The sequence below is a fragment of the Stegastes partitus genome, unplaced genomic scaffold (assembly GCF_000690725.1).
Source record: "Stegastes partitus isolate 25-593 unplaced genomic scaffold, Stegastes_partitus-1.0.2 Scaffold82, whole genome shotgun sequence".
NCBI classification, from domain to species: domain Eukaryota; kingdom Metazoa; phylum Chordata; class Actinopteri; family Pomacentridae; genus Stegastes; species Stegastes partitus.
In genome coordinates this window covers 357,242-375,529 of record NW_007577813.1, presented here as the reverse complement: position 1 = coordinate 375,529, position 18,288 = coordinate 357,242, and the positions used below count along the sequence as shown (strand labels likewise).

At 44.3% G+C, this 18,288-nt stretch overlaps 2 protein-coding genes across 4 annotated transcripts in view; one reads left to right on the top strand and one right to left on the bottom strand.

Moving 5' to 3' along the window:
* Positions 1 to 18,288, top strand: part of tfb1m (transcription factor B1, mitochondrial) — a 31,464-nt gene continuing 13,176 nt past the window's right edge. The window contains exons 1-6 of one of the 3 annotated variants that reach the window (XM_008276869.1): positions 1 to 51; positions 1,489 to 1,635; positions 2,154 to 2,305; positions 2,516 to 2,624; positions 3,254 to 3,405; positions 3,852 to 3,971. In XM_008276869.1, the coding sequence (XP_008275091.1) occupies positions 1,503 to 1,635; positions 2,154 to 2,305; positions 2,516 to 2,624; positions 3,254 to 3,405; positions 3,852 to 3,971 (666 nt within the window). In that variant the 5' untranslated portion in view covers positions 1 to 51; positions 1,489 to 1,502. Of the gene's footprint in view, positions 56 to 1,488; positions 1,636 to 2,153; positions 2,306 to 2,515; positions 2,625 to 3,253; positions 3,406 to 3,851; positions 3,972 to 18,288 lie in introns of all 3 variants that reach the window. The other 2 variants (XM_008276871.1, XM_008276870.1) reach the window with 2 other exon arrangements.
* On the bottom strand, positions 14,266 to 17,029 carry LOC103353747 (claudin-20). Its single transcript, XM_008276868.1, has one exon. The coding sequence runs from the start codon at positions 17,027 to 17,029 to the stop codon at positions 16,301 to 16,303; it is 729 nt and encodes a 242-aa protein (XP_008275090.1). The 3' UTR covers positions 14,266 to 16,300.

Below are 18,288 nucleotides of genomic sequence, written 5' to 3'. Positions count from 1 at the left end.
TCGGTGACGAACAGGGAAGTGTAAAGGAGAAAAACAGCACCGGTGAGAAACGTGGGTAAACTCTTGTGTCTTTTCACTCTTGTGAGCGTGTTGCATTCTGTTTGTGGTTTATTGTCAGCCTTTCCTCGGTTTTTAGAATAAACGTGAGGTGTTCCGTGTAAGCGTACAGCCTTCCTCGGGGCTGTGTCAACTGTATTCAGACTATGAGGCTAATATTAGCTGCAAATGCTAACGACTGTGTTAGAATGTCACTACTAAAAGTCAGCTGTCCCTGTCGGTTTAGAGCTGGTTGTTCTGGTTCGTGGTCGCTTCACTGCCTCCTGACTGATGAATTAAAGCTACTGTAATAGCCGGTTAATGCAACTTCTGTGCAGCAGAGTTTGAATGCAGCCGTAGTATTGTTTACCGTAAAGTAGAGTAACTGATGCAAACAGCTACACGTGAAAACCAACGAATCAGTAACGTGTTTTCAGAATGTAGTGTGAAGAACAGTAATCCTACATTGTCTTTATGTTAGTGTATTTACTTGTCTGTTAAAATACCACTGGGTGGAGCACGAGATCACATCATTAACACCGTTAGCTTTTCAGCACCAAGCCTACAGATTAAGGCTGGACATCGAAAATCAATCCAGTGACCTGATGTAGAAGTAATTGGAATTGATAACAATTTGCCCCTATAGACAGGAATCAATGCATTAAGCAGTATCTGTTTCATGTGAGGGAAAACATTCCTTTTATTTAGTTTTAAATTAAAGTGTAAAATGAAGTTCTCTGTCATTTTGCAGAATTACAATTGTGAGAGGGCGTTCTTAAATAACAGTAGAGATAGATTACTATTACTTTGCTGCTGAGGAGGTTCATTACTCATGCACTAAGTAGAAATATAACCACAGCTTCTGGCTAAGAGAAAAAGTTTGAAATATCATTTCTGTTGCTTGGTAAAGGTTAAATTTCTACATCTATAAGTGAGTGTTTTCGAGCTGCTCAACAACTAAGTTAATCTAAATCGTAGTCAGGTGCATCTTTTAAGGACAATGACCGGGTACTATGACCAGACACACCTCTGACCAATGACTATATAAAGTCCACCTTATAGTGCAGTTAAAATAACAGTGTCACAGATGATAAAAGAACGATGAGAACGGCATGTTGGCTGCTGGATGCAGGCGTGTCAGTTAGGGCTTGAGCCAGGCACTTTAACTGCCATCTAAGAAATCATTTCAGGCAGCATCACTAACATCATTAACGCTGTGTGTCGCAGATGTGTGACATGTTGCTGAGCTGTGATTTCTGCTCTGTGACCCCCTTTTGCATCTGTCCATTATCGTTTCTGGTATAGTCGTACTTGTTTCATTACCTCCGATCTGTTGTAGAGATGCTGTTTGGAGCAAAAAGTTATGTAAAAAAGAATGAATAGAATTTATTAAACTATCACATTCCTATTTTTGTCAGTTTCTTCAATCCTTTGTGTGTTTGTTTTTCTTAGTGTTTGCCTGATCGATGGCTGCCTCAGGGAAACTGGCATCTTTCCGCCTGCCTCCGTTGCCGACCGTAGGTGAGCTCATAAAGCTGTACAAACTGCGAGCTGAGAAACAGCTTTCCCAGAACTTTCTGCTGGACCTGAGGCTCACAGGTATGTCTTATTCTTGCCTCATTCTTCCTACTGCTCCATCTGAAATTCACCTGCTAGCTCCCGCTTTTTGTTTTTGTGTCTCCACCGAGGGCACAACGGTGTGTTTTGCCTTTGCACTTGATTGCACGGCTCCACGCTGGCCTTGTTTCAAGGCATCGAAACCGACAGGCTTCTTTGTGTGGCTGAAGTTAAGTAGATCTCCTGCTAATGTGAATGGACCACCTCGATTGTTTGCAGCCCTTTGAGAGCTGGAGCCTTAATGTAATTATCAGTGATGCAGTGCAGGTCTGATCTGCTCTCATGTCCTTGCACAAGGTGACTGTTGGATTAATGCATCTCATCTTCATCACACAGAGGCATACAGCTATTGCAACATCACACGCTATTAATCTCAATTTAGGTGCTGATGAAGACATTTTATTGGCGACTATGTTGTAATTTATATGTTGCATAAGTTGGGCTGACTTGGTATGTTGATTACAGAGTCTATACCGATGCCTTTGTTTTTGTGTTTTCAGACAAAATAGTGCGTAAGGCTGGCTGTTTGAATGGTGCTCATGTGTGTGAGGTGGGTCCTGGTCCCGGAGGCCTCACCCGCTCCATCCTCAACGCCGGGGCAGCAGATGTGCTTGTTGTCGAGAAAGATTCGCGCTTCATCCCCGGGCTTCAGGTAAATTAAACCACCGCATACAGATGGGCTAATTGTGCAATGTTATCAAGGTCGTCGTGTCATTCAGCAGAAGCAGCTCCAACACTTTGACCTTGTAGCTTCATGAACTCACTTAATCTGTTGTCACCCTCAGCATCCTTAGTGACTGATGACTGCAGCTTCTGTGGGTGTCTTTTAAATTTTTAATAGTATTAAATGCCATCTCCACAGCTGTTGTCTGAGGCAGCACCAGGCAGGCTGAGGATCGTCCACGGTGACATACTCACTTACAGGATGGATCGAGGATTCCAGGCAAATATCTCAAAGCCGTGGGAGGAAGGTGAGAGGATGGAGGTCCATGAGCTGTTACAGGAACCAGAACAAATTAAATACATACAGTCGTACTCAAATGTATTCATACCCTTCCATTTAAGAAAAGCCAAAATTCACAACAGTCATTCAAATAACTAGAAACTCAAAAAAGTAATAATAAATAAAAATTTGCCAAATTAGAATTTAGTGAAATAAGACATTGCTTTTGAATTGTGGTTGAAAAGTATAATAATAAAAAAATAAACTGTCCCGGACAAATTAGAGCACTTTGCTGATGAGCAGTGAAATCCAAACAGCTGTCAACAGGTGCAGAAGTCTGATGGAGAGTTACAGAAAACACCTGATTGCAGTGATTGCCTCAAAGGGTTGTTCAACAGAATATTAGTTTACGGGTCCCATCATGCTTCTTTGCTTGTTTTTTTTTTTTTTTTCAAATATTTCTGTTGAACCACAATTCAAAAGCAATGTCATGATTTTCATTATTTTTTTGTATTTATTTTTACTTTCGTCAATTTCACCTTATTTCAATGACAGCTGTTTTTTTCATTCTTTAATGGGAGGGTATGAATAAATTCGAGGACGACTGTATGACTAAAATGTGTGTGAATGTGTGTGTGTGTGTGTGTGGCTTCGCAGACCCACCAAACTTTCACATCATCGGGAATCTCCCATTTAACGTCTCAACCCCCCTCATCATCAAGTGGCTGGAGAACATAGCCAACAGAACAGGGCCCTTCGCCTTCGGACGCACCCGACTCACCCTCACTTTCCAGAAGGAGGTGGCAGAGGTGAGCGAGCGCTGTTGCACACTGCTGTCTTCTCCTCGTACAAAGAACAAAAAGCCTGACTAAATGAATTTAATTCTGATGTGTAGTGACCCCTGTATGAAAATTTTGTGTCATAAATTTCTCATTTTAGTTTTCTGATTAAATATTAACTCCTTGATCCATAATTTATCATATTTTGCCGCTAAAATAAATCTTTTTTTATTTCATCATTTCGGCCAGAGCAGCATTTATTGATGTTGGCTTAATTTTGTTCCATTTATGTCACACAAAGTCCTATTTAGGATACATCTGAATCCTAAATATGCTGTTTTTTTTTGTTTTGTTTTTTTCTATGCAATCTGTGTACCACTAATTTTTAGTCACGACTAAAAGCAACATTATATGACCTCAGCAATTAACCTGAGCTTAGCACCACTCATTTCTGGCGGTCGTCTTCTCCAATCCAGAGGCTGACGGCCAGCACGAGCAGCAAACAGAGGAGTCGTCTTTCCATCATGGCTCAGTATCTCTGCACCGTCCACAACTGCTTCACCATCCCTGGACGAGCCTTCGTTCCCAAACCAGAGGTAGGACTTACTGATGTTTAACTTCCGGCGTTTAAATCCAGGAGTGTGCTGGAGTTTTAAAAGAAGCTATTTATGTGCAGGGATTGAAATGTGTCGGGTGGGTGTTTGGCAAAAACAGAAGCTTCCCACTTTGTTCCCGGTCCAGTTTGTTTGCTGTGTAATCCGACTAGGCTCAAGTTCAAATGTGATGAACTGTTTTAGGTCTGTCTGTAGGTGTTCAGCTCAGGTTTGCTCTCATTGTTACAGTTCATTGGGAACAGCTCTGATTTCTTAGTGTGACGCTGCAATAAAATTTCAACTTCCGCACAGTTACATACAGTGAAATGTTAAGAAAGTTTATTTTAATTTCCATCTATAGTTTTGTGGCAGATGGCAAATTTTTTTTTTTGCACTTTAAAGTCGCAGTGGGACTTCCTCACATCTCTGCTCTTTGTCTGGTCCCATGCTCCCGTCACATTCCCTCATCATGTCTCCGTCACTCATCCCTCCCTCACTCCTCTCTCTCGCTTTAAGGCTTCATTAAGACTGTGTTGAATCAGTGTTGTCTCTCTTCTGTCTCTGGACCCTTTCTAGGTTGTAATGATGCCTGGTGGGTATTTGAGATGTGGCACGATCACACTGCGCCTTGTAATGAGGGCCTTGTTCTTTTTTAGGCCCAATTTCTCTGTCTGCGTCTTTCAGCCCATGTGCGTGTTTTCGGTGGCGAAAGAAAGACGTTTGCTCTTATGTAACATGAGAACGCAAAATTGTTTTTTTTCTTATCTTTGATTTGAGGATATATTGTTGGACTAGGGTGCACATTAAAAAAATGAAAGCACTGCTGCAAAATTTGAAATATCAGTGTTGGCTAATAGACAGCTCTGCTTAGATGCATTTTGAAGTCTTTTGAAAGCTCTCTTACATCTTTGAACAAAGGAAAACCATGTTTTTCTTTCCCGGAATTAAAGGATAGGTGTTAGGTGGATGTCAGAGCTGGACTGTTGGTCCCTTGAAGATGTCGTGGCTCTTTAGGAGATCCACTGTTGGTAAATATTTAATCTCCTGTGTGGAGTAAAATGCAGCAGAGTGAATGGGACCAGTGCTGATTGTTCATTCTCTTAGAAGAAATGGCTCCCGATGATTATTTCATCACACTCAGCTGCCTTTCTGTGCATTTGTTTTCTCTTGAGCATCTTATTTTTGTGTGTATGTCAAAGTAGAGCTTAATGGGTTTTAGCATGCTTGTCTATGGTGGAAATGTTGACATGCACTCGGTGTGTATAGATGTGAACGTGGAAGGCTCGCACCACACATGCGTGCGTGCACTGCAGATGAATCTGCGCCTCCCACATGCCCACACAGGCCATCTATCCCCACTAAATGTTTTAATGGGCACTTGGTCGAATTGATATCATTAGGAGAGATGATGGCTGTTTGATGAGCAGGCTTCCTGCTGCTGGTGTCCTATAAAAGATCAGAGAGCACATAGACTATATTAATGCTATCATAGCGTCTGCATTGTGCAAGGCCCTTTTTACTAGTATGTCATGCAGTATAATTCATAAAAAGCTCTATGGCGCTGCATTGTTTACTGGTGCACACCAGAGTAATTACGCAGAATTGCATGAACAATAAAAGTGCCCTTCATGATTTATGGGACAGCATCAAAGGCTGCTCGGAGGGGGACTGATTGAGGTTGTGACACAGGAATATAGATTTCTAGCTCAACTAAAGGTTCATCTATAAAACTAACTCGTGTATTCTGGGAATATGTAGAAAAATATCAAAGATTTTTGTCATAATATGTATTCATAAGATGTAATGGGTACCGTCCTGGGTGCTGTTACTGTAGTGCTCTGGTGAAAAAGCAGAAGCAACTTATAAAAATGATGATGGCTAAATATCCCCCTTTGTAGGCAGAAGTTAATTATAATGGGGCTGTAACGCTGCCAAATATCAAAGGTCTCTCCCTCTGTATCCCTCTCTTACTCTCTGCTTCTGTCTCTCGGTTGCTGCAGTTTGTGTGGCTTTTCACAGAGTGTGTGTGTGTGTGTGTGTGTGAGAGAAAGACTGTGCCATATACCTGTAGCCAAATCAGCCCCGTTGTCTAATTGTTGGTATTATCTTGCTCCCACTGAAGCGCTGGGATCACTGATTGTGTTAATGAAGAGGGATTTGTTTGAACCGAAGCACGGCTGGGCTTTCTTTTTGTCTGTCCCTGGCATGTCGTTGTCATGTCTGACCCTGAGGCTTTCTGTTTTTTTTGTTTAAATTAATTATCCCTATCCTATATCAGGTCAGCTCAGTCATATATTAATAAGCTCTTTCTGTCTTTATGAACCGTTTTGACCAGCGGTGATAGCTGTCCTTCGACTGCAGTAACCAATGCTTGCACAGTAAATAAAATGCACAGCAGCAGGTGCTATACCACGCCTAGGGCGATTAGTGGAGTCTGGAAAACATCTGAAGGTGTTTAATTCGGTGTAATCAAACAAACAGCAAGTCACCGCGAGCCACTGGAAAAGCAGGAAAATTGCTGAACCTTTCCAAATAACCATGATGAGAAAATAGCATCAGTTCAAAGCGGGGGGAGGGGGACGCGCAGGTTGATTGGCTGCTTGATTTGAACCTATAGGAGCTGGCCAACGCGAGCTAATGGGATAATGAGAAGGGAAATGTTGAATCCATTTTACATCAGCAGCTGTGGGAGCCCATATTGACGTGAGGCGGGCAGATAGGCTCTTATCCTTGCTGTTTAATTTGTCAGTCTTATCCCTCTCGCCCCCGGACTGCTCTGCTCCTCTCTTGTGTCACATTGAGTGACTGAGATTGTCCTTGAAGGTTTCTGAGAGCGACGATTGGCTGCTTTGATGGTGTTCCCCCAGGCTCAGACTGCCCTAGGTCTGTCCTGTTGCAGATCACACCTGCCTCCTCTCCCTTATTAGTCACTCTTGTCCTGTTAATTCTCACATAGATGGACAGATTGAGCCATCTTTAAATTGCTCCTGTCGTTTACAAACCTCTGAGAGAGTCTAAACAGAGAAGACAAACTGATTTCCTGCTGTTGCTTTAGTCATCATACACATTTCTAATTTATATTCTGGTCAGGGGTCAAGGAGCTTTTGAGCACACGCTGCCATCAAGCATCTGCATCTTCAGCGTGAACATCCAGATTCAGCTTCACAGCCTCTTCACATAGAAAAGAGCTGATTTGGAAAGAGTGAAGTGCGTGGCGTTGACGTTCTCATCTACGTTTCCCAGCCTCTCCTCCGCTCTGCATCCGGGCAGAATGTGATTAAAATCAACTTCCGTCCGTCACGGGCAGGTCTATAAGTCGCGCAGTGGATGCTTCATCACAAGCAACCCGCTGTCTCTTGTGAGGAGCTCCTTGAGGGCTCTGTTGTACTAACAACTGTGGTATTCATTAAAAAAAGAAAAAGGTGAGGAAGAGATTGAGGCACTGAGAAGAGGGGTTTACAGGAGGTGGAAAGAAGGAAATAGTAAAAACAAAATGACCTAGAGGAAATGGGAGTAAGGGTTAAAAAAAAATGGATGGAATGGAAAAATATGTATTGGACTAAATCTACGACAAGATGGGTCGTCAGTGTTGGAGTGCATATGGGGTTTGGCTGTTCTGTATGTAGGGCGACACAATTAATCACTAATGAATCATGATTTTGGTCTCTCACAATTAAATGAACACAATTGACTCGATGCTTATAGAAAGCTCTGCTCATGTAGATAAAATCATTTAGTTTCAACTCGGAGGAATCTGATATTAAACAAGTAATTTTTGATCATGTCCCACTAACTGACTGGAGACTAGAGGCTAGCAGCTACCTCGCTATAGCTACCATAACCTGCACGTGTGGTGTTCAGGGAACATTGGTAAATTGTAGTGTCTGTTGACTAGCAGATATTTAGTAATGAGACGTTTCGGGTTCAATTTTTTTTCCATTTAACCATTCGGAGACTCAGGTGAAGAAAAACCTTATTTTAAGTTGTATTATGATGCCAAAATTTGTACATTGGCAGCAATGTGGTGCTCTGTTTACTTGAATTTGAACGTGCCATAAAAATATTTTGTCCCTTAAATCAGTGGATTATCACACTTTTAAAAAAATCAGGATTTTGATATTGGTCAAAATAATTGTGATTATTTATTTTAGCCAGGATCTCGCAACCCTAGCTGTATGCATGGAAACAAAAGGCTGCAACAGCAAAGCCTCCTCCACGCCAATACAGAGCGCCGCAAGACAGATTCATGACAGAGATCGATCTGAAAGGAGAGTGAGGCGTACCTCCAGCAGATGGTTGTCTGGGCCGGTCGTCAGCCCGCTCTGAGTAATGGCTGCATCAGCCATCGCCCACCAACTAGCCGAGCCTCACAAGAGGAGAGCCCTACAGATGTTCGCCTTGTACGCCATCGTCTACCAAGAGCACAGGCCAGATGAGCGGAGCCTAAATTAAATTTGTTAATGCTGCATTGAACATCGATTATCGCTGGCAGTTTGTTGGGGGAGAGTGCAGACTTGTGCAGCAGCAAAAAAAAAAACCCTGCAGATCTGAACTGGTATTTTTAGCCGAGGATTTTTAATGTCTTTTTGGTTTTCTCTCCAGCTAAGCTTCCAGCTGGTGTTTCATGGATCAAAAATAGTTGTAGTGTTTGAATGGGGTGTTTCAGCGCTGAATGTGACCCACCTCAAGTCTACGGTGGCGGCAGGCTCAATGATGGATGTCTCTTCGGTGACCTGATCTGGCCCAGCTCTCGCCTCAACAGTAAGAGTGAGATTCGACTCCGAGGGGCTGTGCTGCTTTCTCACCTCCCGCCACACATTCGACGCTCGCACAATTTATCCAGGCCTATTCCTATCCCGTAAACGGGGTCAAACGTGGTATCAAGAGTATCGGGGAAAGTTATTTCAATGACTCGTGCCACCGCGGCAAACAATCAATACATCACACAGCCAAGGTAAAGAAAAGCTAAAAATACTCTCCTCCTCCTCCTCCTCCTCTCTGCTTAAACAAAATGCAGAGGTTGGCAGAGTTGCCTTATGAACATCTCCAGAGATCTATTGCTCCTCCTAACAAGGAACTGTGCCGGGTTCGCTCAGAGTCAGCGCTCGGAGTTTAGCAAATTCAGCTCTGTTTAGTTAGTGAGCATGCAGATTGAGGAGGGGGAGAGCAGGCGGGTTATGCAGGTATTTTGAGGAATAAGTCTCAAGTTCTGGCTATATTCCAAGGAAAAAAAAGCTGCAAATGAGTTAAGCAGTGTTACAATGCCCTGATAACAAATGAAGCTGTTAAAAAAAAAAGCCTCACAACAATGGGAGGCATCAATCTATAAGCTATTAACTCGAAGGCTCCAATTTAAATTTCACACCTTTTGGTTTCATGACTTAATTTTAGGCTTTTTAGAGGGATTTAGGCGGGAGCTTTGATCAGATGTTTACTGGTCCAAGCAGAAAAAGTATATGTAATTGTTAGTTATTAACTAGTTTAACTGAGAGATTCCTACCCGAGCAGCTGCCTTAGCTTTTCATTAATCTGTCAACACTCGTCTGCGATACGATACTTGTAATCAAAAGACTGCAGAAAAAAGTGATGCGTCCACACCCCTTCGGAGCGTTTAGCCTCCCTCACCTTCAGCTTACCGAACCCTTCCCCGCCACACGTCTCCGCCTCGTGCTCAAAGCTGAAATATTAAAGGGCCTCCTTTTGAACTGTCAGAGTGTATTGTTTTCCTACAAGCGCTCCCTTTTGTCATCTCCGTAGCTTTTACTGCCTTTCTCAGCAGTTTACGGCGCAGCCAAGGTCGTTGCTATTATTCCCCAGCCTCGCATGAGCGCTGGGACCGGAGGAGAGCGGCTCCAACAAAGGAAGGTCATTCTCCCCCCGTGCGCGTTGATGACCGCATTATATCTCCAGCATGAACCTCCATGAGCATAACGGCCCGTCCGAAACGAAGAGCCGCACATTAAGCACGGTGACACGCCGGAGCAATCGGGGCCGCTCGCTGTATTCTGAGCAAATGTGGCGATGGCTAATGGAGTTTTGGTGAGCGATGACAGTTCCTTAACATGCTCTCATATCCGTCTAGCCGGCCCGACTGGTGGAGTGCCTTAACTCCCTTGTGTCGCCTCATTGTCTTCCCCCATTTACTTCCTTTTCTTCAGTGATCTTTCGAGGAGGTTTTTTTTTGCTGGTCAGGAAGGTCAGCGAAATAAACGCGTGAATTTGACGAGGCAGAGGAGTTCAAAGAAAAGGCTGACGCATGATTAACCCCTTGCCTGGAATCGACAAGCGCTCACCTCCCCTCATCTGAAGATTCCAGATCTGTCATAGCGGCAGCTCAGGGTGCGAGCCTTTGATGGAAAATGTAGGTTAAATACACAGAGGAACAGATCTTATTAGCGTTTTCCCCACGAGAGGAATAGTTATTTGATCTGCACTCTTGTTGCATAACCAAGAGGAGTGGGAGAATGAGAGAGGAAGAGAGAGAGAGGGAGCCTTGAATAATCCATGTTTGTTTCAGGAAAGCATATTCTCACTCACTCTGCATGGACGGGGCTCCAATCAGCTGTAATGAGAGCCCAGATTCTAACTAATTTAATAAGCGCTCCGTCTGAAGTGTATAGGCTATATGACACAGATATTAAAGCCGCAGAGCGTACTGTGCAGCATTCCGATTTGAAACAAGCTCTCCTTTAGGCTAAAGACATTTTCGTGCAGGAAGTTTTGCACGCTTTGATATTTCAGAGCAGAACTTGTGGTTTAAGTTTTTATGCCCTTCTTTCAACATGTCGCCTTTTGCTATTGTGTCTTTCAGGAAAATTTGGAAGCATATTTTGGCAGAAAGAACAGTTGAACAGAAAATATTGCCAGGATGAGATTTCAACATTTGCTTGATATTCTTGTTGTGGGATATTAATCTGCTAATTAGTCTGACTGGATGAGAGCAAAAAAGAAATTGAGGATAGTTGCAGCCTATATGTATTTCTTTACATAAATGTATAATATCTTGATATAAATCACTTAAATGTCATTATTAAAGACTAAGAAATACACTGTGCAGAACTTTCTACAGCTTAAAAAACATCCGTCAGTATCAATTAATTTGCTAATTATTTACTTGGTTAATCTTTCAAATTGAGTAAGTTTCTTTTCTTTCATCCAACCGAAAAAAAAATGCCTAGTTATAATCATACCAGACAAATAAAAGTAGCAAATTGCCAACAATAATTAGCCGGGAAAATGGAATATTTGGCATTTTTGCTTTTAAAAAAAACTTTTGTTGAGGGGTTGACCTTTATTATTTTTTCAGTGCCGATTCCGACATCAGTTACTAGTAATCAAGGAGACTGATGACGGATATTTGGACAAGATATATATACACATTGCAGTTTAAATGAAAATCTTAGTCTCAAAATTTAGAAAAACACAAACCCCAACACAAAGCATGGCTGATACGTCGTTGGTCATTAGCGTTTCACATGTATTTCGACAAAAGAGTACTTTTTAACAGCGATGCTTCAGTGTTGATGGGTGATTACCGGCGACGTGTAACCAAGTGCTGTAGGCGGGACATCATGGGACCAACAAGTGAAGACTAGATGGAAAGAGACGGCTGCATCAGAGCCAAAGAAGTTTTTAAAAATAACGATAATCAGAAAAATGTCGACTCCAGAATCCGATAAGCGGCCAGGCGGATAATTAGTCGACCCCCCCTCCCCATGCCATTGTCTTTCTGCCAATCAGCTAATCCATTAACGAGCCAATCATTTCACCTCTACTGCTCAGCGTTCTCTGGTGGAGGACGGATTGTTTAATGGAGCCACTGCTAAATTAGGGCGGTTGTAGTCGATGTTGCCTCAGATGAAGAAGGTTCTGGGTTTCTACCTGCTAATCACCTGCTGCCTTTCCGTGTAGGGTTTGCGTGTTCTCTCTTTGACTGCGTGGGTTTTCTCCAGGTGCTTCCTCCCACAGTCCAAAGACGAGCGTGGTCGGTTAATTGGTGATTGTAAATTGGCTGTGAGTGAACGGGAATGGTTGTGTATCTCCTTATGTTGGTCCAAGTTGTGCCAGCTGGAAAACACTCCAACTTCCTGCAACATTCTGCAGAATAATGAGGGTATAGCCAGGAATGGATTATTCCAAATGATCAGGATGCAGTTTCTTGACATTTACCAACCAGCATGTTCGCAGCTTCCAGATCTGCTACATACACACAGTATAAATTATATATATGCTCATTCATTGGTCTAGTGTTTAGTGATAAATTGCAGCAGTTTGATCGTGATGTAAATGTCGGTCAAACCTACCATCTTACTGTAGCTGTTCTCTTTTTTATTTTAGTTTTTGTGGTCATTATTAATTATGGGCTGCAAGGTGGAGCACTGGTTTGCACCGTTGGTCTCAGCTAGAAGGTCGCTGGTTCACGTCCTGGTAAGGACACCAGGATCTTTCTGCGTGGAGTTTGCATGTTCTCCCCGTACAGTTGTTCTCTCCAGGTTCTCCGGCTTCCTCCCACAGTCCAGAAACATGTTGTGGTTAACTGGTGATTCTAGATTGTCCGTAGGTGTGAATGTGAGTGTGCTTGGTTAGTGTAGCCCTGTGATAGACTGGTGACCTGTCCAGGTGAACCTGCCTTCACCCTGAGTCAGCTGGGATAGACTCCAGCCCCCCATGACCCTAATGAGGATTAAACTGTGTATAGATAATGGATGGATGGATTAATTATTTCTAAATGGTCATTTGTTTCTAAGCCAGTCTTGGTGCACAGCAGCAGCAGCTGGTTTACATGTTGTCAGTAAACTCATTACTATGTGTCTGATAAACTGCCCAACTCAGATAACTCCCATTCCCTCAACTCTCCCGGGGGTCTCGTTATTGTTTCATTATCCCAACAAGGAATAACTGGGAGAGCTTGGGAACGGTATTAGACAAATCCCTTTATTTCAAAATCCATTTGCGCTCAGTAATGTTTCATGGATGTCTATTTCGGTTGGTCTGATGCTGCTATGTTCGTGGGTGCCGTGTATGAGCAGCCTGCCTGCCTGCAATCAGAACAGCCTGTACCATTTGGCAATCTGTACATTTGGCAGAAACGTGAACGCTATCTTGATCCTTATCATCCACACATAAAAGCACGCAACATACAGCGGGCACGCTGCTTTCACAAAATAGTTTTATTGGTAAAAAATAGAACTACTTGCACAAGCACATTGAGACAACTGTATCAGAACTTGTGAACTGTTCATCACAAATATGCTCTGGCAAAGTAAGAAGTGCTAAAGCATCCACAAAAATAAGCTGCAGTTATCAAAATGATAAATCAATGTCTTGGTACAGTAATATGCAGGAGAGTAGTTACTCTTTAGACTTTTAGGACCTAGTCACTTTGCACTCTGGCAATTTATAAGCTAATGAAATTGCGTGCTGATGATCAAGCTGCACAGCCACAAAAAAGAGAAATCTCTAGCTCCTAATTCCCTGCTGAATCCTCTCAGACAGAAATCGTTCCCTTTTTATTTTTTATTTTTTTTCCAGAGTGCCAGTTGTGTTATGTGTTTGTACCGGTCCGGAGAGCTTGGAATGCTCAGCCATTTGAACCAAACTGCTGTCGAATAAAGTAACGCAAGGAAAGGTGCACTGAGTAGTCTTCTTATAAAGAAGATATGGTATGAACATGGTATTGTATCTTATATTGAAACAATCTGAAGGAATCCTGATCCCTCAGTGAAAACAAACAACCTTAAAAGCCTAGACACTTGTGTACAGTTGTCACAGACTTACAATGGACCGTAATTCCTGAAACAAATCCATTTTTTTTTCATTTACAAAATACCACACTCATGTCTTCCTTTATGAAAACCTCATACGCAGTGAAGTCTTGCTGTGCTTTGGGAAATGAGGAATAAAGAGGATTTAAAATAACCCTCGAAAGCTGCACTGGACTGTACACAAGTATCTAGTTGACTTGAGACTTAGTCTGGCAGAACAAATCACAAATCCATAAAACATTTTGCTAATGTATAATTCATGTACAAACAACGCAATAAAAAAATAAACACAAAGAACTCCAGATATTATTAAAACCTGTCATCATGAGACGATTTGGCACATTCTCAGAACACATAACGTGTCAGTATTAGTAGATGACATGGCACATTCTTTACTTTGTTTATTGCATTGGTTATGGTGCCTGGGCAGTGAGTTTTTTGTCAGGAGGCCAGTTCTGTCGGCTGAAGTCTGAGCTGGGCAAGATGGCTAAGTCTGGGTGGGGTGGAAACCTGGCCCTACAGGGCTGCCAGGGCCAGCAGCGGTGCCCACAGAGATGCCCGTGGTGTGCCGGCAGCAGCCTGCAGGTGGCGAGCTGGGCTTAGCCATCTGCTCTCCCCCAGGAAGCTGCATGTTTATGAGAGAGAAGGAGAGAATGTGCGGTTCTATAGATCACTGCCAAGGCCTGTCTCAAGCACAAAAACAATACTCCTCCCATATCCTTCCCCTCAGAAAAGAAGAGGCAATACACTCCGCAAAACAGCCCTGAAAGCACAGCCGTGACATATGAGTAGGAGGGAGTTTTGTTTTCGTGCGCCCGGTGCGCGTCGGCAGGACACGCATTCAACATGCATCAGCGTTCTCCTGTCAGGAACCACATCGGTGTGACATGTGACACAAGCAGGACAGGGGGGGATTGAGTAAAAAAAGAAGAGAGTGACGGGTAGGTAAAAAAAGGAACGGTGACACAGTCAAGTGGATGCAATTTAAGACACCGAGACCTTCTGCAGGTGCGGACTGGTAGCATATGCGCACTGCTGACGCACTTGGAAAACAAGTCACATATGGAGAATGAGTCAAACCTTTTTTAGCTGCCTGCCACACAGACATCCAGTCAACCATGACTCAAGAAGCTTCTCCTTTTTTTTTTTGCATCCTCGCCACTGCACCATTAAACATCTGTTCACCCCTGCGAGGCTACTTGCATGGCGTAAACACCAGAGAAGAGCATTCTCCTAAACCTCAGACCAGGCGTGCTGCCTCATGTCACCGGCTAATAAAGGGGATTAGTGAAAGTAGTGTGAGCAGAGGCTCTGATTAAAGCTTATGGCGAGAGAAAAAGATGCCTCCTCCCTCAAACAACTTCGCTGACTGACATGCACATACCTCCAGACAATAAAGACATTTGAATGCTGAATACCGTTTCCATGGCAGTGTGGAGGCGGATGACAGGAGAGAAAAGCACATGCAAAAAAGCCGGCGTGTCTGAGTGTTTACTGTGTACATGGAGACACACATGTGGAAGTGGGTGGTTGGGTGGGTGGGAGTGCATGTCTGGAATGGATCAGGACGAGTAGCTGCTACTTACTGGAAGGTTGTTGTTTTTTTTTTGTTTTGTTTTGTTTGGATGGAAATGTGAGAACAGCGTATCAGATAGTCCACTCTACTGAAGCAATGAATCTCTTCCTGCCAATTTCTCTCCATCTCTCTCGTATTTCCACCTGCTGGGAGAGACGCAGGCATCTGTTTGTCTGCATTTTCTTTCTTAAATCCAGCCCAGCAGCCCACATCTCCTCCTCCTGACAGTCCTCTTTGAACAGTTACAGCAGGGTAATGTTTCTACAGCTTTTCAGGCACAGGCATTGTGTGGCTATGTCTCAGTCTTCTACCAGGCATTCCGCTGTATTAATACACAGACAGGCTCCACACAGCATGCTTTAGAGGCAAAATATCAACATCATTCTAGTAGCTAACAAAAATATGACCATTTATTTCAATCAATTCCACGTAGCATTCTAGTGGATAAGTATACGAAAAACTACAGTGGCTTGCTATGAAAACGTTTTCACCTACTGCTCTCGGGCGTTATATTGCCTATTTTGTCAAATGGGAGTGTACCGAACGATTGTAAATAGCAGCTAAATGATTGCTTTTCTCTTTCAATTCCAACCTTTGGTGAGGAAAAAAAAAAAATCTACACGGTAGGCTTCCTTATTTGCTTAATCCATTCCCCGGGGAACTCTTTCTGTGATTTACTGATGAAGGATGTCTGCATTTGGTTAGCGGCTTCCTTCGATTCTGCAGCACCTTATCCTGGCTCTCCTTACACATTCACACTGTTTGTTCCAAGGCGCTGCTCAGGGAATACCTCCACTGCTTGTGCTTGCAAAACAGAAAAAAGGGAGAAGAGCAAGATAGAGGAGAAGGGAAAATGAATTCAAAGTTGTTGCCCTCCTCTCTCATTTTTTCTCCACCTCCATCTGGAGTGGAGCCTAGTGTGTAGGATAAGCTGTGATGGTTTCCCCTCAGGCTCGTCTTCCTTTAGCCGTAGCGTACACAGCGCTGTTTTATTACACATAGTCCTGCAGGCTATAGCCAGTCTTATTGTCTAATGGGGAGAGAGAGCAGTACTGGTGCTGGAGCTCCTGCTGCTGCTGAAGCAGCTGTTGCTGCTGCTGCTGGAGCAGCAATTTGTCGGGTGGAGGGAGCAGGACCAGGTCCTGGGGGCCATGCCTCTTCCCCGAGCAGGACATACAGAAGATGGACCCTCCCACAAAGAGAAAACCTGCTGAAACGAAGGCCACGTACACTGCACCCCCAGGCTCAAACTTATTGCTCTCGGGCACGCTGGAGTCCAGGAAGTTGGTGATGACCTCGTTGGTAAACCAAGAAGCAGGCACCAGACACAGAAAGCCTGCAGCGACAAAGCAGCCACCACTAGCAATCGCAGCATGCCGCTTAGAGCGCCGTCCACCTCCCCAGCGAGTGCATTTTAGTCCCAGGGATGCAAGGCAGAGGCCCATGGCAGCCAGCACGCAGCACAGCACCATGGTGGTGCGAGCAGTCTGCAAGTACGCAGGTAAAGAAAGCACCGAATACTTGAGTGTGCAGCTGAACATGCCCGTGCTGTACCATGTGCAGTCCATCCACAGTCCCTGCATCTGGGAGATTGCTGTGATGATGTTGGAGCCCACATCTGCACTGACCTTCCAGTTGGGCAGCAGAGTGGCCACCATGGCACCCATGATGCCCAGCAGCGCCAGGACAAATCCAAATATCTGCATGCCCGTGGATGCCATGCTCCTTTTCAAGTCGATGCTGCTGCTGCTGCCGCCTCCTCAGCCGTTGTCCTCTCCAGGCAGCATTCACCCAGCGCCAGCCGGGCTCGTCGACCCCACTGCCCAGCCGCCTCTCTCCCCTCCCTTGGTGGCGTACCAGCTGCCAGTCAAACCCCCCAAGCTCCTCGGCTCCTCGGCTCCTCGGCTCCTCAGCTCCTCAGCTCCTCAGCCGCGGCTCCACTGGACTGGAGGAGAGAGACGAAAATGAGAAATTGAACTGAGTGGGTCTCCTTGGGCTCCCTTCTTCTTTCTCATCTTATTCACCTCACACATGCACTGTGGTTTTTTTTTTTCTTCTCTGGCTGGAAACAAAGGACAGTGTCAGGCACGAGCAGTAAGAGCTTGTTCTGGCTGACTACAGGTAAGCAAACACACCGGGTGCTTGTTGTGCATGTGAGCGTTTCCTACATGCTGCCTTCTCCCTTTGCCTTCTCCGGAGCCCCATAGAGCTGTTACTGGAGAGGGAGAAATGAGTTTGTGGTATTTGCAATGCTCAATAGCTATGTGGACTTAAAGCTGCAGTGCCCTCCTCCCACTAATATACTGTATATTATAGCACTTTGATTCCTGTGCTGTTTATCTCACTGCCTTTGAAACACTTCCACTGCGTTATTTCAGGATAAAAATATTCAACCAGCCGCTAGAATTAAACTTTATGCTCCTTTTTTTTTTTCTTATCATTTTTCTCGGACTTCTCTGTCATCTAAACAAACCACAAGTCTAAATGTTTGTTTTTGCGATCCGGTGAGGGAACAACAACAACAAAAAATAAAAAAATGCGATGTTGGAATAATCCCTTACCCCGGCTGGTGCAGAGCTGCTGCCGCCGCTGACGTTGTTCGCAGTGATTCCTGTAAACACACACAGTCACACGGTGGGAGACGGCAGGCTGCTGAGGGGGCGAGGAGGACAATTCAGCCCGGACCGCCGATCCATTCAACACATCCATTTCCTTAGCAACAGTGTAGAGAGACCACACAGGCTCGGCCGGAGCCTGCGAGAAACAACCGGAGCCTGCCTCCCTCTCTCCCCCCTCTCTCTCTCGCTTTCTCCTCCTCTCTCTGGCTCGACTCGCTCTCTCTCTCTCTCTCTCTCTCTCTCTCTCTCTCCTCGCCGGTGTGTGTGTGTGTGTGTGTGTTTTCTGCCTCACAACTTCCACAGCCAGCTTCCCGACCGTTACTGTACCACCGTCACCTCCTCCCGTCACGACAACCGCCTTC

Excerpts from the sequence above, each read along its gene's own strand:
- LOC103353747 (XM_008276868.1), bottom strand. The coding sequence starts at position 17,029 with ATGGCATCCACGGGCATGCAGATATTTGGATTTGTCCTGGCGCTGCTG.